General features: G+C 39.4%; 1 protein-coding gene across 1 annotated transcript in view; it reads right to left on the bottom strand.

Annotated features, from left to right (window-relative positions):
* PINX1 (PIN2 (TERF1) interacting telomerase inhibitor 1) overlaps positions 1-25,048 on the bottom strand; it is a 90,288-nt gene that overhangs the window by 55,437 nt on the left and 9,803 nt on the right. Inside the window, exons 5-6 of the mRNA XM_019636175.1 lie at positions 17,135-17,227; positions 11,150-11,226 (exon numbers count right to left, since the gene is read on the bottom strand). Of these exons, the coding sequence (XP_019491720.1) occupies positions 11,150-11,226; positions 17,135-17,227 (170 nt within the window). The remainder of the gene's footprint in view (positions 1-11,149; positions 11,227-17,134; positions 17,228-25,048) is intronic.

Consider the following 25,048-nt stretch of genomic DNA (forward strand, 5'->3'; position numbering starts at 1 on the left):
GGGTAGGATAATGGTCTACTGGAGCCTCCTAAATGGACTGTCCCTCAGTTCCCTTGAATGGCATTTGATTCCATTGGTAAATGTCTCCAAAAGTTAAATTTTCTATGCCCTCTCCAGATAATTTGTACTGCCCTCTCCCTCTTTAAATGGGATGCATTCTTTATATTTAACTTCATCTCTGAAACACACTGGAAATCTGTGTTCCCTTCCTACTGTTATTTGAATCAGACTAATTTCCAGAACGACGACAGAAACAGTCCTACTTAGTATAGGGGGATAAACCAGGCTTGATTCTAAGGGTCTCTCTGTACCTGGGATCCTATTATTTTTACACAAACAGACTCCAAAGGTACTAAAACACTGTAAATCTTTGGGGAATAGGGATATCATTGAATCCTTATTAAATTCAGTACCATCATCTCCATGGATACTCAATAAATGTTGATGGTGATAAAGAGCTTCTATCTCAGTTTTCTTTCATTTTTTTTTTAAAGCAATAAGTTCGTTCACTCTAAACAAAATCCTATACTTCTACCCAAAATTGTACAGGACGTCATCTTAGAAAAAAGGGTACTGCTTTAGTTACTACTTATCTTAAATATTAATGAAAACAAAATTGATATGCTAGAAGTCCTCCATGATTGCTGTAATGGCAACATGATAACGAAAAGTCTCTTTGCTTGAGGACTTTAAGGGAGGTCTTACTGACAATGAGTGAGTTTAGTCAGTACATCTACATTATATACTGTTCAGCATGTGACTATGTGCATATGGATGAAAACTTTCTCATTTCCAAACTGTTTCAGTGGAAGTTATTACTTGCCATCTTAAAATTTGAGCATGAGAACAATTACAATGATGATAGCGATCTCGGCAGCAAAGAAGACGCACTGGGTACCTACTACATGCTAGGGACTGTGCTAGGGGATTTACGTGGCTTATTCCTTAATCCTTGCTAGATAGTTTATCATCCCCACTGCATGAATAAAGAAGCGGAGGCTCAGGGGTTAAATAATTTGCCTCAAATCCATAGTCCTCAAAATACTCATGGGCTCAAATGCAGGCTTACCAAACTAAAGTACCTACCTCATATTCTCAATACCACATTCCACTGAATGAGCCTCCTTGTAGAAGAAACCACAGAAATAGACCATTTCCTTAGATGACATCATTTTCTCATTCTATTGGTTAAGATGGTTCTACTGTGTTCATCACCAATGAATCAGAGACCACAGAACGATGGATCCCAGAGAGACATTTCAGTTATCTAGGTAACAAACCACTCCCAAAATTAACAGCTTAAAACATTAACCATCATTTCATTATCACTCACTATTTCTATGGGTCAGCAATTCAAGGAAGAGCGTGGCTGGGTTGTTCTGGCTCAGGTCTCTCTAACACGTGTGTGCTCAAAAAGCAGTCAGAGCAGCATAGCAGGGGGTCAGGCCCCGCTCTCTCTTCATGTAGTCTTGGGGGTGCAAAACTCTCTGTGTCACGGACTCTCCACGTGGGCTACTCTGGGCTTTGGGCTTTCTTACAGCTTGGGGGCTGAGGGCAAGCTGCACTGCTCCCACTAAGGCTGAAGGCTTCAAGAGCAAGTAATTTAGCTAACAAGACCCAGAAGTCACACAGCATCTCCACCACTAGAGTCTATTGGCTATAAGCAAGTCACAGCCTGCCCAGATGGAAGGCAAGGTGATTGGGCTCCACCCCTCATGAAGAAAGGCAAGGGTCAACCTAGAAGAGTATGTGAAAAGGGAGACATCACTGAGGCCATCTTTGAAAAATGGAATCTACTACAAGAACACAGACTTCAACACTCTCATTTAAAATAGGAACATCAAAGACAGTTAATGTCACCTTGACACTCAAAATTTCTAATAACTCTTTTAAGTCTTGAATCGCTAAGACAATCTGCTATTTTACCTCAAGATTATTTGATTTCTTGTTTGAACACACCAAAGGCTTTCCACATTCATCTCCTGAATAAAGGACATAAGTAGATAATGCAAAGCTTTGAGTCAAGTTCCATTTCAAATGTGAGTATTTCCTTTGTTCTCTTTACTACAGAAGCAGGGAGCCTTAGACTTGGAAGGACTCATGTGCATTTAGTTCAGACATATACCTATTACAAGAATTCCTCCAGGAAACTCATCACGAGGTACATCCTATAGCTGGCCAGTTTTACCAGCCTATGCTGCTTCCTTTCTCTGATAGAAATTGTTCTATGAATTTCATCCACCAATACCAGTTCTTCCTCATGAAGCATACCAAACAAATGTGTGCTCTTTTTAGAGAGCCACACTGAAAGCATCCAACATTCAAAGTCAGGATCTCTCTGTAGTACAGGAAGAATTTCCTAAAGGCTCATCTACCTGACCTGTTCCTGTGCCTAACGTGCTTTCCAGATACCTATGTCTCTAATGCATTGTCTCAATGCACTCTTCTAAAATATGGCACCTAGTCCCAAATAGAACAGTTCAAATACAGTCACCAGTGCAGAAAACAAGCAGAAAGACTGTTGCTTTCAGCAACAGGCATGATCCTTCCAATGCAGCCCAAGCCTGCATTCAGGGTAGTTGGCATACTACATATTTTGGCTTAGGTTAAACTTATGGTTAGGTGACATGTCGTAACCTCGAATTTAATTCTCATCCAGCTGCTACCAACTTGGATCTTTCCAGGTTTAAATGAGACTTTATGTATCTTCATAAAATTTCATCTATTTACTTTTGGCCAAATGTCCCAGATTAGAGAAATTATTTTGAACCTTGATTCTGTTATCAACAGTCAAAAGGATGACAAGAATTACTGAAGTCATCATTGCTGGCAAAAAAATAAGCTTTAGATATTAAATGTATTATTTGGCTTGTTTGTGGGCTTAGCTGAAACTTATCTCTAAGTAAACAATTGGTCATTTAGAGTTTACTTTAGCAAATAGTAGGCAGGGAAAGCTGCCCAACTTTTGAATGCTGATGCCCAGATCTGGGGTGAGGAGGGGAAGGCAGAGTGATAGAGGTTTCAGAAACAGGAAAGTTTCTAATTTATAATAAGAGTCTATACTTATTATAAGTCTAATATATATATATTAGAGTATATATAAGAGTGTAACTGTAAAACAGTTACAAAACTCAACCTAATTCATGACTATGAGTTATTAACATGAAAATTCAGAAGTAAGGGGAAATAGTCTTTGATGCAAAGACATTTCAAGTAAATATTTTTTTTTAAAAGGTCTCTTCCCCCCCCCCCCCCCCCCCCCCCCCAATGATCTTCCCTATGAGCTGCTTAGGGCAATTTACAGAACTGGAATAAAGAATGGCCCAAAATACCCCATGAATTTAACCAGCTAAAAAAGAAAGATCTGCTTAGTTCTCAGGTTTAACAATCAGCAAGAAATGGGAAAGAAAGCGGGTTATTATAACTGATGAGAAGGGGACACAAATCACAACGAAGTCATGCTTTGGTTCAAAAAGCAAAAGCCATCAGAATTCAAGGAAATTTAAGGTCCATGATTGGGTATCCTGGGAGAGTATAAGAAATGCTCACAAGGTTTCTAATTCAATCAAGCTACAGAGGTGAATAAATTGGCAATTATTTTGCCAGGAGCCTATGCCAGAAACATGTTGTTTGGAAAAACAAAGTAGGAATGCTGGTAGCACATTCTAAATCCTTGATATGGTTTAGGAGTATTTTCTCTAGTGATAAGGCTGAATCAGGAAACAAGCTGGATAGAGGAAGGAAACTGGGAAGGTGGGGGAGGGAAAAAATGAGAAGGAAAAAAAAAAAAAGGAGTATCAGGAAGTTCAACCAGATAGGAACTAATGGAATTTGTTTTTCAGTGTCTCCAACCCCAACTTGCAAACCAAGTAAGAAAAGACACACACATACACACACACATTCGTATCTTCAACTCCTGGCAGGCACTGGCCAGCCCAAGTACCTGCTGCTGGTCTCAAGGGACCCTAGTAATTTCAATTCAATATATTCGATCATTTCTTTGTCTCTGTAGAAAGTGCATACATCTCCAATTTAGGTTCACTCCAATCCGGAGTTATTGTCTTCCAATTAATATAGCATAAAGACTTGGAAATCAGAAACATGCAACCAGCCATTCCCATGTAGAGTTGATTAAAAGTTTTCTGAGTAGTTGGTAGTTTGTGATGTTCTTTCTTTCATTGTTTAAGCAAGTAGTCCTGAATAGCCACATTCAGCTGGGAAACAGTGCCCCTGGACAGCCTGTGTGGCTGGAGGGGACACTAAGTGCCAATAAAATTAAGTCTAGTTCCTGATGAGATAGGAAGGCTTTCACTTCCGTAGCAGTGGAAAACGGTCAAGACTATGAAAAACTATTCTAAAGTGAAATGCAATGTCTGAGAAAACTAATTTCTGGCAAATGAGATTGATTTTTAAAAACATAAAGTGGCAGAGCAAACAATCATTCAATAATCCTCGTTTAAGAATCTACTACGTACACACCAGTGGGTTATGCTCGGCAGGGGATTGGAAATGAATTGATGAGTATTTTCTACTCTCAGAGAAGAGATAGTTATTTATTGATCAAAACATTTCAAAAGGAAAAACTGTTTCAAAGATAAACTTTGAAGCAATATAAACCATAAGTAACATGTCCATTTTTAAAAAAGAGAAGAACGGAGGCCGGCCGAGTGGCTCAGTTGGTTAAGAGTGCAAGCTCTGAGCAACAAAGTCGCCGGTTTGATTCCCACATGGGCCAGTGAGCTGCGCCCAAGCTGAGCTGTCAACAGGCGGCAGGATGGCTCAGCTGGTGCAAGCACGAGCTCCTAACAACAAGGTTACCGGTTCGACTCCTGCATGGGATGGTGGGCTGTGCCCACCCACAACTAAGATTGAACACGATACCTTGAGCTGAGCTGCCCTGAGCTGCCCTGAGCTGCCGATGGGCTGCCGGATGGCGACTGGACTTGGAGCTGAGCTAGCCGTGCCCTCCACATCTAAGACTGAAGGACAACACTGAATTCATCACATGCTGGGGGTCCAGAAATGAGGATGACACAAGTCCTCCCTCTTTAAGTAGTTCACTGTCCAGTGTGTGTGATGGATGAAAAAGTTCACATGTAAAAACACAGTGGACTGATTTCTTCATTAGATGTATGCAGGTTAGAGAGGACAGAACACATAATTTAAATTTCATAAATGTGTCCTAGCCATCTTAGGTTTAGTTTGGGTTGTTTCGATATTATTTTCTTTTTATTTTCATGTATCATATGTTAAATAATTATAAGGAATCAGCTTCTTGGCTTGGAACAGTTAGTTTGTTTTACTACACAATATATGCTACCCTCACAAAATTTTCATTGTAAGTGATTTGTTGTTTTTTTTAACTAGGAAGGGATTTTTTTATGCAGTACTGGATTTTAAAGCTTCTTTTTGGATCAAGGACTCCTTTGAAAATCTGATAAAAGCACTGAGAACTTGCTATATCCACACATACATACATGTACACATGCCCATATACAAATTTTGCATGCAATTTAAAGGAGTTCATCAACCTCACTATAATGAGTGTACCCCAAGACACTGCCCAGACTCTCCTATACTCACAGATTATGTTACAGATGACAAACCTGTCACATAATAGTGATACCACTTTGTACGTATATATCAGTTTACAGTTTGATATGTTTCTGAAATTACTGAAGTAAATGACTTAATCAATAGGTTTGGACTTGAAGAACATCAAATAAGCTGATTTCTACAAGGCTTTCTCTAAAGACCCATAAGACAGAAGACATAAAATTTAGCATGAATAAGGGCAGGAGGTGAGTCATGGAGATTACAATCAGCCCTTAAAACTTGGTTAATTGATTATTATTGTTATGAGCAGACTCGGCATCAAACTGTGAGAAATCAAATGGTTCACATATATTCTATTACAAATTAGACAATTCTGTGGGCAGCAGTGGTGGCTGGGGTTAGGGATGATGGTAGAGGGGGTGAGACTATAATTGGGGGCAGCATGAGGATTTCTGTGGTAGGGGAATGGTTCTGTATCTTAACTGAGACAGGGGTTACAAGATCCACAAGTGTGATAAAGTGGCACAGAACTATGCACAAAGATGGTATCAGTGTGAATTTCCTGGCTTCCATCTGTACTATACTTTCGTAAGATGTAACCACTGGGATAACTGGGTGAAGGGCACATGAAACCCCTCTGAACTATCTTTAAAACTTCCTGCACATCTATAATTATTTCAAAATAAAAAGTTTTTAAAGGGCCGGCTGAGTGGCGCGTTGGTTAAGAGCTGGCTTGGGACGCCAGAGGGCCCCGGTTCGGATCCCACATGTGAGGGCCAGTGACACTGCCCTCTACAGCTAAGATGCTGAACAACAGCTCAACCTGGAGCTGGGCTGCCATGAGTCGCTAGCGACGGCGTAGGCTGCAGCCCCTGCTGCAGTGGGTTGCCATGGGCTACCGTGTGTAGCCAGCAGCCAGCGTGAGCGGCCAGCAGCTGCCGTGAGCAGCCGTCCAGAAGCTGGAGACTGATATGCCTCGCCCGGGAAGAGCGCAATGATGGTGCCAACTTGGGCCAGTAAAGCAACGTCCTCCACAACTAGATTGAAGAACAAAAGGACAGCAACTTGTCTGTTCCCCTTCCCCCAATTCCCCAGTGCTGTTCCCATCCCCCAATTCCCCAATAAAAATCTTTAAAAAAAAGAAATAAGAACGTTTTTAAAAAAAACAAAAGCAAAATAACCTCATGACTGTTATTAATCAAGGGCTGCTGATTTTTTTTAATATAAATACATTCAGATCATTTCAATTCACGTGAGAGACCAGAAAATGCACAAGTAACAAAGCATCTATGCTCCAGATACTCAAGCTAGCTCCTTCTTAATTCAGCCGACAGCGCCAATGACAAAATAAGATCATTCCCAAAGCTGGCTCAGGCATTTGTAAGATGCTCCTGAACCCATCACAGTTCAAGTCTGACTGAAGGCAAGGAAGAAAAGTTTTAAAGTTTACCCCATTATTTTCGGCAAAACAAGGATAACAGCCAGTCATTTTCCCACAGCATTATGATAATGTATTAACTAGTTATGTCTTTGACAACAATCTCAAAGACAGCTCCTAAAGCATAACTCAAGTCATTTAAATGAAGATTTTTTTGAAACGGCAAAAAAAAGTTCATTGACACTGGAAGTGCTGTGGTAGAGGGGAAAGGACATTGACTTTGGAACCAAAGGGACCTGGAGTTAAATCCCAGTTGTGCCATTTTGGAGCTTTGTAGCAAACCTTTCTGAGCTTTGGTTTGCTCACTGCTAAAGAGGTGCTAACAATGCCTGTTTCATAGGATTGTTATGAAGATTAAATGAGATGCTATCATAAGTGTCTAGCACACTGTCTGGCACACAGATGCTGAACAGAGCTGTAATTTCTATTATTGTAACAGCCAGGGGTTGTAGAAATTAGTAAACTTGGGCTAACGTGAGAGCTATGATGTGGCCCCCAGCCAGACACGGTCAGTGCCCAAGCTTCTTTAAATTAGATGCAAACACAAGATCACTATCAGTGCCTATCCAGAGCACCCGGAGAGGTCTTGCTGCTCCAGCATTCAGCACTGCCATGGCTTCTGAGCTTCTGCAGGTATCTGACCTCCAGCAGCACCTCTGCCTTGGCAATGCCACGTATAAATGCAGGCCAATGTTGCTATGGGGGTCAAGGGAGTGAAAACAAAGCAATCTTCATTCCAACTGAGAACAGGAGCCAAAAGAGGTTGTATTTTCAAACACATCTGATCAAAGGCCTCCTGCCCTTGGCTATAAGAGCTGTTGTAACTAACATGGTAAGGTTTCTTAGCAACAGTTTATTCAGGGAAGGTACAGGTGTGCCTCAATAAAAGCACACTCTATATATGAAAATCCACATGTATGTAAAATCTAAATTTAAAAGTGACTGTGCTTTGCAAACTTATTTGGTGTCTGAAGATGTGATTAAATTTAAATTCATTCTATCTTACATACACATGCAGGTATATGTCAAATGTAGAATACTACAGAGGTCCTACCTACTCAGTGTGTAGGTAGGTGTGTGCAGCAGCATTGTCACCTTGGAGCTTCCCGAAATGCAGAATCTGGGACTCCACCCACCTCCATGAACCACAATCTGCAGTTTAACAAAATTCCCAGATGATCTGTGCATATTAAGATTTGAGGGGCCAGCCAAGTGGCTCAGTTGGTTAAGAGCATGAGCTCTGAGCAACAGGGTCACCGGTTCGGTTCCCACATGGGCCAGTGAACTGCACCTGAGCTGAGCTGCCAACAGATGGCAGGATGGCTGAGAGCATGTGCTCCTAACAACAAGGTTGCTGGTTCGACTCCCGCATGGGATGGGATGATGGACCACGCCCTCCGCAACTAAGACTGAAGGACAACTTGGCTGTTCCCCTTACCCAATTCCCCAACACTATTCCCCTTCCCCAATTCCCCAATAAAAAAATCTAAAAAAATAAAAAAGATTTGAGAAGCCCTGTCCTAGGCAATATTTGTGACCCTAAAGCCAGAAGTTCTACCAATATAGTTACACATCAGGGCTTCTACTAGTGGTTCTCAATCCTTACTCCTTCTTACACATTAGAATAATAATTAGAATACTTATCTGAGTATGCTATTTTTCTTAACAAATTTTTTTTTCCTTCTTCTTTTTTAATACTTAGTCTGGATCCTAACCCAAGACTTGAATTTGAATGGTCTAGGGTGGGGCCCTGGTATTAGCATTTCCTTAAAGGCTCCTTAGAAGATTTGAACGCCAGTATTGTTGAGAACCACTGCTGCACTGTGATATAAAACTGACCCGCCAAACAATTAGGATTTTAAATGCATCATTAGAAGAAAACATTAAACTAAGAGATTGAGATGTACCTAGACATAAATCTTGCACAAAACAGTATTATATCAAGGTTGGTCTTTATACCAATTGCACCAAAATATTGGATTGTTGGAAAAGTCATGACGTATTTTTTCGGTTTTTCGTAGCAAAAATGTGTCATGACTTTCCTGACAACCCAATAGATTTTCCCTGGGCTAATAGCGAGCAATTGTTTCTGAAGCTCAAATACGGGCCCACTTTATTTTAACATGATCACAAATGACTACACCACCAAAAAGTCAAGTAACAACAAATAGTGTTGAAAACCTCATGGCACCTAACACCAGTAAGTCCTCAAGTAGACAGATGTCTGCCAGAAGATGAGAAACCTCTCATCTATAATGACAAACTTTCCTGTGCTTACCACATACACCCTTTTCAAGTTCTACCAAAAGCCCATAAATATCTCCTTCCCTGATCTGTTCAACTATAAAATTTCAAAGGGTGCTGGAGAAGACGAGGGCTGGGCCAGTAGGAGTAGGCAGCAGGGAGAAGAGGGAGGACCGAGGACTCACGAACGCAAGGATTCGGAAAAGCCAGTGGAGCGGGAAGGGCATCAGGGCGCCAGAGTGGGATGCGGGGCTACCGCAAAGGTTCCGGGTGTGACCACAGGAGGGGGCTGGTGGGGCAGGACAGAGGTGACAGGGTATCCCTGAGGGGCCTGAAATTACTGAGGATGGTCAAAGGAGAGGGGTTGAAGAGGAAGACTGAGTGAGATAAACCAGATGCAAAGTCCTTAGTGAACAAGGCAGAGGGCCTCATCCAGGTCCTACAGTAACCGCTGAGGGGTAGAGGTGTGACCAAAAGTAGGGTTGTCTGATCACCCCCAGCTCTTTCCAACTGCCTCTAGAGGATGAAGGATCCAGTATGGCCTGATATCCTCCTCTCTGACACATCTGCCTTTAACATGACTCAGCAGAGATCCAGAGGCACCAGCCCTCAACAAGCGTGGGGCCCAGGGTTCCTTCCCGGGGTGGGGCCTGCTTCTTTTGTCCTTGCTGCTAAAGGTGTAGGGGCAGAAAAGGGCAGAAAAGGGCCGGCCGAGTGGCTCAGTTGGTTAAGAGCTCGCTCAAGAGTTTGATTTCTGAGCAACAGCGGTTCGAGTCCCAGCCCGAACTGAGCGGCCGCTGAGCTGCCAACAGGTAGCAGGATGGCTCAGCTAAAAAAAAAAAAAAAAAGAAAAGGGCCGAAAGACTAAAAATTTACTCCCAACCTGCGAAGGAAATCATCAAACAAAATTTCTAAAAACTGGGAATTCCAAAGTCTTTGAAACTATTAAGTAACAAATAACTACCATCCTGGAAAAAACTGTCAGTTTGGGGAACTATCAGAAATAAATGAAACATGTCTTTTTTGTTCTATAGTCACCAAAGGCCTTGAACAGGAGCCAACAAAAGAACATAAGAATGACATATCAAATTAGCTGTAGCAACCATATATTTCATATTTTTGGAGACATCATCAACTTTAGATATTTTTATCCCATTATCTCTAAAAATCTGTATTTTAAAAATCTACTATTGATATCCTAACTACTTCCAGGGCTGTCTCTTACAGTCGTAAGTGGCACAAAGATGTTTATGCTCTATTACACAGCCCAATTTAATAATTACGATTATGAATTATGGATTTGTCCTATTTAGGGTGTAGTTCAGTCACCCTATTATCTTCTAGTTCTGAAACAAACAGCATTATGCAATAGAAGAAATACTACATCTAAGTCCCTTCCAGAGTCTCAATGCTGATTGTTCCAACACCGTTTCAAAATGTTTTTAACATGGAATAGACCAGAACTGGAGGACACAGGTGATACCCTTCCTCCCCAAGCCATATTCCAAACATGGCGTGGGGAGAGATGCAGCCTGAGCAAAGCACGCAGAGCCAGGGCATGCAGCCTCCCTCTCTCCTGGAGATGGGAGATACTTCCCCCTTTGAACAGAGCAGCAGTGATTCATCCCCAAGGTGAGTCTAGTCCTCACACAACAACAACAAAACCCAGATAACACCGACCCTTTTCCAGATTCCTTATAAAACATATTATCTACCAACTCTTGTTGTTAAGAGGACCCCATTTAGCCTTTGTAAGATGCCTGACAGTTGGTTTTTTTTGCCTCTGAATTTATTTTGTGGGGGCGGGGGGAACATTGTCTGAAAACTACTATTCTTAATAAGTAGTTCTATACACAGTTGAAAATCAAACAGTGTGGAAACAGAACATGTCAGCTGTATGTGACTTCATACCTCGGTCATCTTCTTACTCTGTCTTTTCCCAAAAATGCAGTCAAGATCTGTTTTGCTCCGAGATGACAGATCCTTCCCTAGAAAAACAACACAATGCCTTTTAGTAACACCATTCCTTCTAAAATGCGGAGCACAAATATCACCTATGAAACTCCTGAAAGCAAAATGGGTTTTGGAAAAGAAGCAATTTTATAAACTACTGACTTTCTGTTCCCCCCTTGACAGATTACAACTCTTTAATTAATAAATAAAATTAATTAAATTTTAAAATCACTTAAAAATCAGATCAAGTGTTTGAGCACCAGAACTTTTGATGTTCTCTGAATGGCAGAAACAACCAAGAGCATGAAGACTGAGAGGAGAATTAAATCCTAAAGCTACTCTCCTACTGGTATGCCTTCGAGGTATCATTTCTGGGCCCGTTTATGAAATAGATCTTACTTACTTCAAGGAGACATGAGCTACTTACTTAGGATTATAAAATGCAGAATAAAAAATGCTGCTAAATACATAGCTTCAAACCCCCACATACACACGTGAATGAGAACACACTGTATTTGACATAGAAGCTCAATAATCAATTGAACAAATGCATATTTAAAACGAATAAATGCAAATAAAAAAGTACCGTATTAGGGTGAATTTTAGATTTTTCTTTTAAAAAAATTTTTATTGTTATAGCTGTATCAGCTTTAAGTAACAGTATGCATGGTAAGAGCAGGAAATTAAATGGTTTCTGGCAACAGCAGTGGCCAAAAGACCCATGATTCTTATTAAAAACACTAAACTCTAACTTAATTTCAAACCCACAAACCAACTAATTTATTATAAAATTCACTTCTTTGAAATTTCCACTACTACCAAAAATACTCTGTGAGCAGTCAACCAAATCTATTCCCATTTGTCAGCTTCATGGTAAATGCCTTTTAAAATGAAGCTACTATAATACATGTAAAGTCTTGAGGCTCTGGGGGAGTGAAGCTCTGGGTTAGACACAGGAATTTCTGTTTTGAGTTGGAAGCCCGAGTTCCACTGTCACAGGCTCACTTGTCTTCTTGGTTTCCTGTAGCAAACTGACTTGGCAAAGTAATCATGACCCAGAAGGTTCTAGTTCACTGACTATCACCGGGGCATTCAAATATGATATTGCCCAGTGACTCCGTGAAATTAAAAAACAAAACACCCTTCAATTTAATGCAAAGCCAGGTGCCAAAACCAGTTTCCTAGGCAGCAATACCAGATTCAATGGTGCAGTCAGTGCTACCTGTTCCTGTCAGGAAGGACACACTCCTGTGTGGCTCTGTGCTGCTCTCTCCTTTCTTCCAGAGCTAGAAAGGAGGCCTCCCTGGTTCTAATTGTTTATTAAGTGGAAGCCAGACAAAAGACCCCAAAGGAAACCAACTTAACAACAAAATGAAGTGTATCCCAGAGAGAAACTCAAGAAATAAACCAGAGAAGTGGGGAATAAAATTGGTTGTGCTGGGGAGAAGTGGACAAACCGTCAGGGGCCCTACAGACCTAGTCTTAGTTTTGTCATCAGCACTGTCCATTTTGCACTGCAGAACTCATTTAGGGGAGCAGTTTATTTCAGAAAAAGGAGTTGTACTTAGTTCAAAATGTGTACAGGCCATCTATCCTAAACTATCTTCTGATACGCAACAGATACCCTAAAAGCAATGCAAATTAAGACCTCTTTTACAGCAATTCAACTAAAAGGGATGCTGGAGGGGTTAAGGAAGGGAGGGTACATGCAAGATTACAACTTTAAAACAGGATGTCAAAATATGACACATCTAAAAATCAAAGGGAAAACTGCCAAGCTGATAGATAGTGAGCTATACCAATGAAGGAAGGTTGCAAGTGTTTCTAAAGCTTTGGTGATGGGTTCTTGTTTCAGAAATTTTTATCCTCTAGCAAAGCTCCCTTAAGTAAATGTAGAAAGCAGGGTTGTTACAGGCCTTGCTCTGGATTTGATCTGGAAAACAAAACACAGAGAAGAATTAAGAGTCAGAGACCAATGGAAAGGAACTCCAACGTAGATAAAAATGGAAGATGGAAGCAATATAGAAATAGTTATTAGTTAGTGGTCCTGGTTGAATAGTTCATATATGTTATAAAATTATGGCCACTTTTGAATAAAATATACATATTAAAAATGAGTTGAAAAGCTTATTGGTCTCAGTTCTGAATTATAGTCAAATCACAGCAAATACTGTTGATAAACTTAGCTCTTAGAAGAAAAATGACAATCAAGAAATTAAACAGGCTAAGAAATATGTTATCTGTCTGGTTTTGGTTTGTGTATCTATTAGTCTTCAACTGGCCATAACATTTTGAGGACCAGGAAAAAAGGCTTCCAGTAGCCAAACTGATGTAACAAAGGTCCATGAAAGGATGAGCAGGTAGAAAAGCACTTTATGATCATTTTAGCTGTTTTTTTTAGTAATCATAAGTATCAGGTTTTCCCGTCTATCAGGGTAGCAAACCGGAAGGGAGAGCTGTTACTGCTATAACCAGACACGTACAACACCAAGTCCACATGGGAAGCAAATGAAACTATGAAAAATAAACATAAGAACTTAAGAATCACAGAGATTTGGAGCCCTTTAGTTTCAGGGCAGCAGTCATACATAGAACCCAACAAGTTCTAAGGAGAAAACTTTATTGTAACTGAGGCTCAAAAACTCGGAGTTTTTCTACTCAAGAGTAAAAGGGCAAGGGCAAAGAAACACAGGTTTGAGAAACGTGTTTATGAAAACAAAAATTAAGGCTTAGGTAGGCAGCTTCACTTGTTTAGAAAATTCATATGCATCCCCCAATCAAGAAGGATAAAACAGACAATATTATATTTATAAAAATGAAAACACATGGGACTGATAATACGCCTAGGACTTCACTACAAGGGTAATTAATACCAGAAAACCAGGAACCGTGAAAGGATCAGAGTAGGGGGTGAAATATAATCAGAGTCAGAATTTTTTAAAAGCCTGCAGTGGTGCAGCTTTTGACACTTATATTTAAGTGTCAAAAGAATCAAAAGAGGAAACTTCACACCCATCAGAGTCTAACCGTGGGCAGGAGTTAACCACGCTAGGGGAAGGACAAGTCTGTGTTTCCAGGCTAGCAAGCTAACAACTGCCGGGACATGTGTTGTGCATGTAGTTTCCTTGTTTAAGAAGCAAAATACTACAAATTGTCACAAGGATAGAGGTCTGAGTAAATTACCACGATGAAGTTGCACAACTACAGTTTGTGTAACTTTTTATCCACCCATTGCATAACCAGGGAGAAAAAAGCCATGCTGTCTTGACAACTGCTCACTGTATACAGAAAAACTTCAAGAGTGGTTTTGTTGAAATTGATATTTTTCCCTGTTGTTTCCTCTCTGCAGATATGGCACTGCCAAACATTTCTCGAATTAAAAGTAACCACGTTGAAGTTAGGCTTTTAAACAAATATGGATGAAAGTGACTTTTAAAAGTATATAATAAACTGTTTCAAATTAAAATAGTAAATGTAGGACTAGAGAAAGAAATAAGTATGTATCGGAACTAAAATGATATTGCCAATATTCAGGCAGGTGCAAATTTTACAGTGCTATTTGCTGCTGTAACCTCACCAAAGTAAAATGTTTATCATTGCTCTTCACACCAAGCTACATAAAATAACGTCTTCTAATGTTTGGTTTTCTGCACCAGTGATGGGTTACAATATGAATGATCCTCATCCAATAAGCGAAGTAGTTATTTTCATTATATGCACATCCACAGGCTAAAATCCTTATTATCCATAATGCTGAACAATCAAAAGTTCCATATAATGGGGTCATTTCTGATAAGCCCTAAAATAGCACCTATTTTAGAACTCAATAGTGACTTACAAACCTTTCCTCATTTTACAAAAGAGGAAACTGAGTGTGAAAGAAGGGAAGTGGTTAAGCGATTTGTCTGAGAGAGTGATGCCCAGGGCTCAGGTTTCCTGTGGCCTAAGACAGTCTACCTTAGAGGAAACTTAGCGTTTATCATTCATATCCAGGGACAATAGTTGCACTACAAGAAAACATTTCTTTTAGTAAATTAAAGAACTTTAAAATAAGCTTTCCCCGTGGGTTGTTAAGATGGATGGTGAATAGTTTCTTCACTGCCTGGACTTCTGCCTCCTTCTCCTATCTTTTCTATTTATGTCTCCACATGTCCTGTTTTCCCACTCAATCTCCTCTGCTACCTGACTCTCTTCCCCTCATACCTAATCCCCCTTTTCCCCAAGCAAGGCTGATAAACAAGCACACCCTATTTTAAAAGAGAGAAAACGAAGGCACCACACACCAAGCAGGCTGACAGGGTCGCTCGGCAAGGGAGTGGCTTCACTAGAAATAGAAAGCAGATACTCCTGGCATCCATTAGATTAAAGAAGACTAAGGAGGTTTATCCGGCTTTAGCAAATGCCTCAGACGAACTCATGCATGTAGTGAGGTGCTAAAAGAAAATTACAAGATTTTATTTGCAAAAGTGAAAGCTTAAAAGACTGCCATACCATTCAAAAGTTGCAGGTCACTTTTAATTTCATTAATTTGCTCGGCACCCTTCTGCTGTATCTCTACTTCTTTCTACAGGGTTTAATGAAGAAAGGAGGAATATATAACGGGTTGGGTATGAAGTTACTATTTAGCCTCGCCTCAAAAGGACTGATGGCCAAAAGGGCTGTTTTCTGTTCTGCAGCAGGTCGGGAGTGGACAAAAACCCTGATATGAAGCCATATAGAAAAACAACAAAGAAGGTTCTAGCCTGAGAGAAAGGAAAGGGAGAACACGAGAGCCATACGCACTCCACCTGCTGGGAGAGGGAAGGAGGAAGCACCAGTCTCACCTTGCACACACTCCCGAAGCTATTCAGCTCCCAACTCCATTCAGCTCTGCCACAGGCTCTCACTTAAACCAAACCCATTCCTACCTTTTGGAGTCCTGGCCCCAAATAAGAACAGCATTACTAGTTTAAAGTAGCAGGAATTCTAGCCGCCACTGCTATTCAGGCAGGTTCTAGGAAGTAGGGAATTCCCAATCATGCCAACAAGACTAACGAAAGAGATGTGATTTTCCTGGCATTTCGAGGTAGAAAAGTACATCCAATCTGCCATAGAGGACCATCCATCGGTGACTAGATATCACAACATAAATTATCATCATATTTATACTTTAAATAGATTATGTAATAAACAGGCTTTTGTGCCTGGAAAGTGCACTTAATGCATAATACTGTTCTATGGGAAAACATTTGGGGAGTTCATGATTCAAGTTAAATTGTTTTTAGCAATACAAGGCTGCCACCTAGTGGTTAAAGCCGACAACTGCACTCACAATTGACTACATGTCAATGGGGAAGGGAGTGGGGAGGTGGTGATGGACACCATGTTTTCTAACATTACTTTCACAATGACCATGGAATGCCAAATTAACACTCCATGAAATGAAGAAATGGTGTGGAATAATACAAGAGTCAACTTGGGAGCAAGAGTTCTCATACTGGAGACTCAACACAGAGCATAATTCTCTAAATTGACACATTTTAGGAGCTATTCAGCACCAACATTATGCTCTGAAAAACAAGAAAATGTAAAAAAAATGTTCAGCAATAAATTTAAATTATTTTCCGACCTAGCCATATAAAGTGCCTTTTCTCTTCTAAATAGCAAGTTGACTTCTGCTTTCAGCTTCGCCAAAGGATTTGTTGTACATGTTCTAAAACCGAATATGGGGCCCCATCTGAGCTAATGGATCTGAATCTGCTCTTTAACAAGGTCGCCAGGCGATTAACAATAAATGCTGAAACTTGAGCACTGCTTTAGATCAAGTCAGTCAGGCCATCCATAATCCCCCATTTTGTACATAAAACAAGAAGTGAAGCTGGTGAAGAGCTAAAAGTGCTTTAAGATGACACCTCGTGTGAACATAGAGGTTTCAACCCCAAATAAAGAAATGCTTAATTTTACCTTTTGTGAATTTCATATAATGAACACGGTTTTTGGAGATCTTGGACTTTTCTTCAAGGCTGAAAGATTTCTTTTCCTTGTTGTCTGAGGACTCTTTCAAAAAAAACAAAAAAACAAAAAGCATTACATTAAATTCTCTGTAATTCATTCTCATTCATTCTGTTATAGTGACGTGGTTTTATTTAAATAAAATCTTTAGGAGCTCTATCATTTATTACTGAACTCTAATCAAATGATAACAAATATTCTTCTTAAACTGTGTACTACATATCAGGCAAGGCTATTCTTTAGAAATTTATAAAATCTTCAAGGAAGAAAAATGAAAACTAGTGTTCACACAAAAACCTACATATAAATGTTCATAAAAGCCTATTTTTAATATTAAAATACTGGAAACAACCCAAATTATTCAAAGGGTGAATGGATGAGCAAATTCTGGTACATCCTTATTTTGGAATATTATTACTCTGCAATAAAAAGCAGTGAGCTATTGATACACACAACATATCAGATGGATCTCAAGGGCATTCTGCTTAGTGAAAAAAGTCAAGCTAAATACTATATGATTCCAATTATGTAACATTCTTGAAATGACAAAACTAGAGAGTTGAAAGAATTAATGGTTCCCAGGGGACAGAGATGAAAGTAAAGTGTTGGAGGTTAGAAGGATGGAAGATGGGTGTGACTACAAAGAGGCAGCATGAGGCAGCTCTTTTGTGGTGATGAAACAATCCTGTACCTTGATTGTGGTGGTGGCTGTATGTTATGTACACATGTGATAAAATTGCATAGAACCACACAGACAAATGAATGAAGCTACAAAATATGTTGAAAAATGGATAAGGTCTGTTGGTCTAGTTAACAGTCAACACCAGTGTCAATCTCCTGGTTTTGACATTATGCTACAGCTATATTAGATGTCACCATTGGGGAAAACTGGGTGAATGGTACTCAGGACTCTTCGTAGTACTATTTTTGCAACTTCCTATAAATCTGCAATTACTTCAAAATAAAAAGTTCTTTTACAAAGTGAATAAAAAAGGTAAGACAGGTTAAGCGTAAAGGAGCACAGCTGGCAATAAGCCACTGCCTCAAACACCAGATTTTACTGGAGGCTCACCTTCAAGGGTAAAAGCAAAAACAAAAAGAAGTCATTGAGGAATAAATTCATGGGGTTATTTCTTTGACAAAACAGGAAAATGTGAGCCAGAAAGGAGTCCCTTGGCTGAAATACAGAGCAAGTAGATCTGGAGTTAGAGTCAATTACAGGATAATAACGAGCTGCCTATATGTATTCCTTTATCTATTCATCAAGTTCAGGGAGCAGAGTACTGCAGAAACAGAATGTCAGAGGTAAAAAAAAAAACTGAATCTTCTTATAGTTATGTCAAAAGGAAATATAAATATGAGGTTAGAGCTAGGGGGAAAAAAGGAAAATTTGCCTTAATATTGGAGTAAGACAAGCACATGTCCATTGAACAACATGTTAGTTAATTGCAATCCTTTCTAGAAATTGGTGATTACAAAAGCAAAGTGTGAATTATATAACAAGGCTCTAACAACATAAAGATAGATGTTTCAAGCTTTCAGACAATGCCTCGCAACAGTTAATTATATCAACAGCCCAAGACTCTCTTCTGCAGTCACTTCCCAGGAGGAACTTGGGATTTTTTTCAAAGCCTTCCCACCGGTACATTTTCCTCCTTTTTGTGGCCAAGCACTGCATATGGCACATCACACTCTCAACTTTGATGTTCCAAACACCGATCATCTAGCAAGTTATTGGCTTAAAGAAGCTATTATCAACTGAAGGCTTATTAAAAGTACTAGGTCCTGGACCAAGAGCTTTCTGCGCATTTTTGTAATTCATTTTACAGCCATTCGATCAGGTAGCTGTTCTGATTATTAGACTTACTTCACAGAAGGGCGCTGAAGCACAGAGGGGTTACAGAAGGCACACCCAGGAGGTGGCTATGATGGCACTGACCCAGTGAGAGTGCACACTCTTAACCACTGCACCGTGTCCCTGCTAGAGGCGCTGCTCTCCCACGTTAGAGGGTGGAAGGATCACCTAGGGAGCTTCTCCAGCTTAACCAAGGACACAGACTTCCCACAGCATGCCCGAGCAGGGACAGACCTGAGAGCATCAGTTTCTATCTACCTGTCCGTGTGCACTCTTTCCTAAAACTGCTCTGATTCCTAGTGGGTACATAGATCTGATTCTCCGTCCCCGTGTCTCCCATGGGTCCTCCTTCCACTTTACAGCAGAAAGGAACCCCACTCTCCTCTTACCGGGGTCAAATAGGGACAAGCCAAAGTACTGGTGTCAGGATGTTTCCTTTAATGAAAGCAGCCTCCTTCTCACGCCAATCTGTCTCATGGAGAGATGCACTTCCAAAAAGATTTGGATAATAATTATTTATCAAAATGTATATGTTTCCTGGTTTTATTAATTAATCTACTAAGTATACTGACAACTTAAGCCAAAGGAGAAGTATTTATTTTGTGGCAGAGAAATAGGATAAAGTGATAAATTTTTTAAAGCTTAAGCAAAAAACATACTAACATAAAATACTATTGGGTATACACAATGGAAATATTATTTCAGAGGAAAAAGAACTATGAAACATAATATTTCTGACTATTAAAGAAGACTTGTCTATTGGGTGTCAAATTCCTCTGGTATTTATCATCCACTGGATACATTTGACTTTATTTTAAAACGCCAATATTTCCCAATAGGCCAGAAATTATCATACTTTCAATTATTTAAAGCTATGGTTAAAAACATTATAGATGTCAATATAAAAATTTGAGATAGGGTACACGGTTTTTCAAAATTCCCTGAGAAGATATGTGAGCAGAAAATTTGAAGACCCTTGTCCTCAACCACATCTTTGTGGATGGCAGGCTATCAGCGTCCCAGCTTTCTTCACAAGGACAAACTATCTGACAGAAGTAACAAACATGCCCTAAAACCATGAGCTAAGACCACCAAAAAGCTAAGCTGAGTCTGGCAAAGAGTAACTAATTGAGACAGGATAATTTTTTAAAGTGAAATTTTAAAGACTATACTGATTTCTGTGTCCCTCAAGGAGATAAAGGCTATTTCTAGAATCTTGCTAAGATTCTATGAAGAGGAAAATACGAAATCTCTGCTTAATTAAAGGAAAAGTATGTGAATTTGGTAAGCCATCTTAAGGAAGTAAAAATATTACAGCAAAAAAATGTTACTCGGTTATTGTGTCATTTGCTCTTCAGCTTTAATATGACCAAAAATTCACTGGGATGAATATACTGTATTTACCAAAGATGACATGGCAGAAAAATCATCTATTAGCTCTCCAGGTCCATTCCTTGGACAGGTTTTCCCTTAAAGGGATTTTCTAAAGGCTTTTCAGTACTGGGACTGGTAGTTAGCAAGGTCTGGCTGGTTCAGACATGGCTGAGCTCTAGATAGGAAGCAGGGCTGCCAACCGCATCTTCTCTATGGCAGGGCTACTGGCACCCTCTAGTGGTCTTGAGGTGGAACTTAATCCATAGATTAGTAACTCCTGTCAATGATTAAGATACTTCCATGTCTTATGTAGAAAAGGAAGAATCCACTTGCACAGATGAACCTGTGGACAGGGCTGCACAAGGACAAGGCAGAACCGCTTGGAATCTGTCACACACTTACTACCTTCCTGACAAATAACAGAGTTCCCTGGGTCACTTTAAATATTGTACTGACTGTACTGCAGTAATACATCAGGAAGGCCCAACTACAGCCCAAACTGGAAACAACCCAAAAGTCCATCACCACAAATTGTGGCATACTCATACATGGAATACTATCAGGAGTGCTATGAATTACTGAAAATGCAATCACATGGATAAAGCTCGGGAGCATGCTGAGAAAAAGAAGCCAGATGGAACAGAAGGCACAAATCTAATCTATAAAGACAGGTCAGTGGCTGTCTGGGGCCAGAAAATGGAGCGATGAGTAAGTAAGGAGTAAGGAAAGATGAGGAGTAAGGAGTAAGGAAAGTCACCCAAGAGAATTCTTTGGAGTGATGACAATTTCTTTATCGTGATTATTATGGTTCCAAAGGTATACATATTTGTCAAAACGCATGGAACTGCACCCTCAGAAAAGGGTATATTGTACTGTATATAAATTATACCTCAATAAAGTTTACTTTACAAAAAGATTCCAGGGAGAGTCCTGCTTCCAGTAATGGTGAGTGGCGAATTTCGGCCACCTCTTTTGCCTAGAAAACCAGACAAAATATTGGGGGTGGGGGTGGGGGGGTTATTACTCAAAGATATTACTGTGAAGCTAACAAAGCAGTAAAGAATTACGGACTCAGGCATAAAGAAATCCAGAGGAGGTGAGTCTGGCATTTGGGGCTTTTTGCCCCGTTGATGGCCTGTCAACTCTAGAAGAGGCAGCTGAGAGGTTGAGAAACTAAGCAGAATGCATGCGACTCAAGGAATGTCAAAAGTTTTTTTAAAAAAAGAGACTAGGAGAACTAAAATCAGTCTGTATAGAAAATTTGAAGTTTGCAGCAAAGGAGAGCAGAAGCATCAGGAAGTAACAGTAAATGATGTAAACGGGTCAAGAAAAAGTTTCTAAAATTAGTTTTTAAACAATCTTTTTGAGTAGGACATAATGCACACTGTACAAAATTCTAAAGGTACAAAGGGACTATAATAAAAGCTAAGGTTTCCTCTCATCCTGTTCCCGTCATTAACTCCCCTCCCTAGAGGCAATCACTGTCATCAGTTTGTTAAGCATTTTTCCGGAGATATTCTAAGTATATAAAATACATACACAATAGATATTCTGAAGATATTGTATGAACATCAGCATCACTGGCATTGTGGTAATTCTGTCATCGGGGGCTGTCCTGTGCACTGCAGGTTATTAAGCGGCATCCCTGAGCTCTACACACTAGATGATGACAGGAGCAGCCCCACACCCAGCTGTGACAACCAAAAATGTCTCCAGACATTGCCAAAATCACCCTCCGCTGAGAACCTCTGGTGTATACCCAAGCACACACACATTCCCTATTTTTTTCCTACGAATGCATACCATTCACACTACTTTTCATCTTCCTTTTTTTACTGTATATTAGAGACCATCCATCAGTAGTATACAGATTTCAAATTTTATTTGTATCTTGCTGTCAGTATAGTTATTTATAATGTTCATTATCTTAAGAACATTCTATTTTTTTATTTGGGGATTTTATTAATGACACCAAGGTATCTAACCAAAATCCAGCCACCTAAAAGTATCACTCTTACTAGTACATGCTAATTACTAAAAGTAATCAGGAGAAATACTCTATTTTAACAGAGTTCTACCTCTGCAAATAATAATAATGATAAACATTACAGCAGTATCCAATACTTATTAAGTGCTTACTGTGTGTCATACAGTGTTCAAAGTACTTTAGTTGCATAAATATATTTAATTCTCACAACAACCTTCTGAGGATGGTATAATACTGTTATCTCCATTTCACTACAGGAGGAAACCAACGTACAGAGATTTTCAGTAATTTACTTAAGGTCACACAAGTACAAGTGTCAGAGTCAGGGTTCAGATCCAGGCAGTCTGGCTCTGGTGTTCATCTCTAAACCACTACACTTTGTTACTCTTCAGTCAAAACGTACAAGTCTTAGACGGTTACATCTATATTTCTATTGGTTTCAATGGTGATCTTGAATATAAAGATGTTTGTTTAGTTAGTAAGGGCTAATGTCCCTGAATTTTACTATTGCATATATCCTGCATTTCCTAATACCAGTCCAGTCAACGTGTTCACAAAATATTTTCCTTATGTTTTTCTTTAGCTAACATTGAAATGATCATCTTTTGTAATAGGATCACATATAGAACTGTTAGGGTAGTTCTAAAAGTTATCCCACAGATAAGGAAAACTGTCCAAGTTAGAGATATCAATAAGAAGTCCAGTCCAATTAGGGAAAATACAGAGCACCTTTCCCCTCACACTTTTGGGCTCGCTGTCATACACGGCATTGCAATACATCTTCCCACAGACAGATTTGTGCTAATTTTACCAGCATAACCTGCTGGCTACCTCCCAAGCAGGGATTATGTATGTCTCATACATCTGCATATCTTCAAGTCTAACTTTGTATTCAGCACAAACAGCTCTATAAATGTTTGCTGAACTCAATCTAATTTTTAATTTCATTCCACAAAGTTCTTTCTCCTTCTATTTAACATCTTTCGACTGTTCACTACATGCCAAACACTGTGCAAAGGGATAAGGAATTCCTTATAAAAATGTTTGCAGAATGCAACTCAACAACAAAAAAAACCTGATTCAAAAATGGGCAAAGGACTTGAAAAGACATTTCTCCAAAGAAGACATACAAATGGCCAACAAGTACATGAGAAGTGCTCAACATGACTCATCACTAAGGCAGTGCAAATCAAAAGCATAATGACTATCACCTCAAACCCAGTAGGCTGGCAACTATCAAAAAACAAAAATAACAAGTCTTGGTGAAAATGTGGAAAAATTAGAACTGTTGTGCACTGTGTGGTGGGAATATAAAATAGTGCAGCCACTACGGAAAACAGTATGGCAGATCCTCAAAAACTTAAAAATAGAAACATTGTATGATCCAATAATCCTACTTCTAGGTATATACCAAAAAGAACTGACACCATGGACTTGAAGAAACATTTACACACCCACATTCATAGCATTATTCACAATAGCCAAGAGGTAAAACCCAAGTGTCCATCGATGGATGAATGGATTAAAAAAAAAAATGTGGAATATACATAAATAGAGTATTATTCAGCCTTAAAAGGAAGGAAATGGTGCAACATTAGATGCTACAACATGGATGAAACTTGAGGACATAAGTGAAATAATCCAGATACAAAAGGACAAATACTGTATGATTCCATTTATATGAGGTACCTAGAGTAGTCAAATTCATAGACAGAAACTAGAATGGTGGTTGCCAGGGGCTGGGGGAAGGGAAAAAAGGGATGTTAGGTAGTTTCAGTTTGAGATGATGAAAAGAGTTCTCTGGGATGGACGGTGGTGATGGCTGCACAACAATGTGAATATACTTCATGCCACTGAACTGTACACTTAAAAATGGTTAAAATGGTAAATTTTATGTTATGTGTATTTATCACAATTAAAAAAAAAAGTTTGCAGAAGAGCTGATAGTCTAGATTTCTTCAATGACTATCCAGCAGAATAAACTGAAGTTACGTCCTTGCCTTCCAAATAGTCATGTGACAAAAAAAACTTCCCTTAAACTCTAAAATCATAACAAAGGCCCCCAAGTGTGAGGAGTACACCATCCATGCTCTTACCCCAAACAGTACTGTCTTTCTGTTAATTCAATATGGAAAGACTAATGTTCAATTGTTTCATTTCTAGTTCCTACAGCTTGGGAATACAATTTCTAGTACTGAGCACCTTGCAACAGATTTTACTATACCTGAGCAATCTAAATCTCTTACATACATTAAAAATAAAACAAATTTCACTAGGTAGAATCAACACACAAAAGAAGGCTTTTCTATTAAGTCTTTGCTGGCCTATGGTCCCACTTGATATTTCTTGCTTTGCATTTCTAAAACATGTTCTAGTCACACTCATGGATCCCTGGAAAGATCACTTTACTATTTGATGTTGTAAACTGAATGGATTTATCTTCATCCTCAAACTCTTAACGGGAAAATAGTGTTTGCTTATGACTTAAAGTTTATGTAATGAAAGCACCATTAAAATGGAAAGAGATGACTATTTGTAATAGCTTCAAACAATGAACTTTCAGATATATGATGCTTATAGTTAAATGAGTTGGTAAAAATATTTTTAAGATTATGTCCTCTATAAATCTAACAGAAAACAAAGCAAAAGT

Source organism: Hipposideros armiger, unplaced genomic scaffold (genome assembly GCF_001890085.2).
Source record: "Hipposideros armiger isolate ML-2016 unplaced genomic scaffold, ASM189008v1 scaffold_27, whole genome shotgun sequence".
NCBI lineage: Eukaryota > Metazoa > Chordata > Mammalia > Chiroptera > Hipposideridae > Hipposideros > Hipposideros armiger.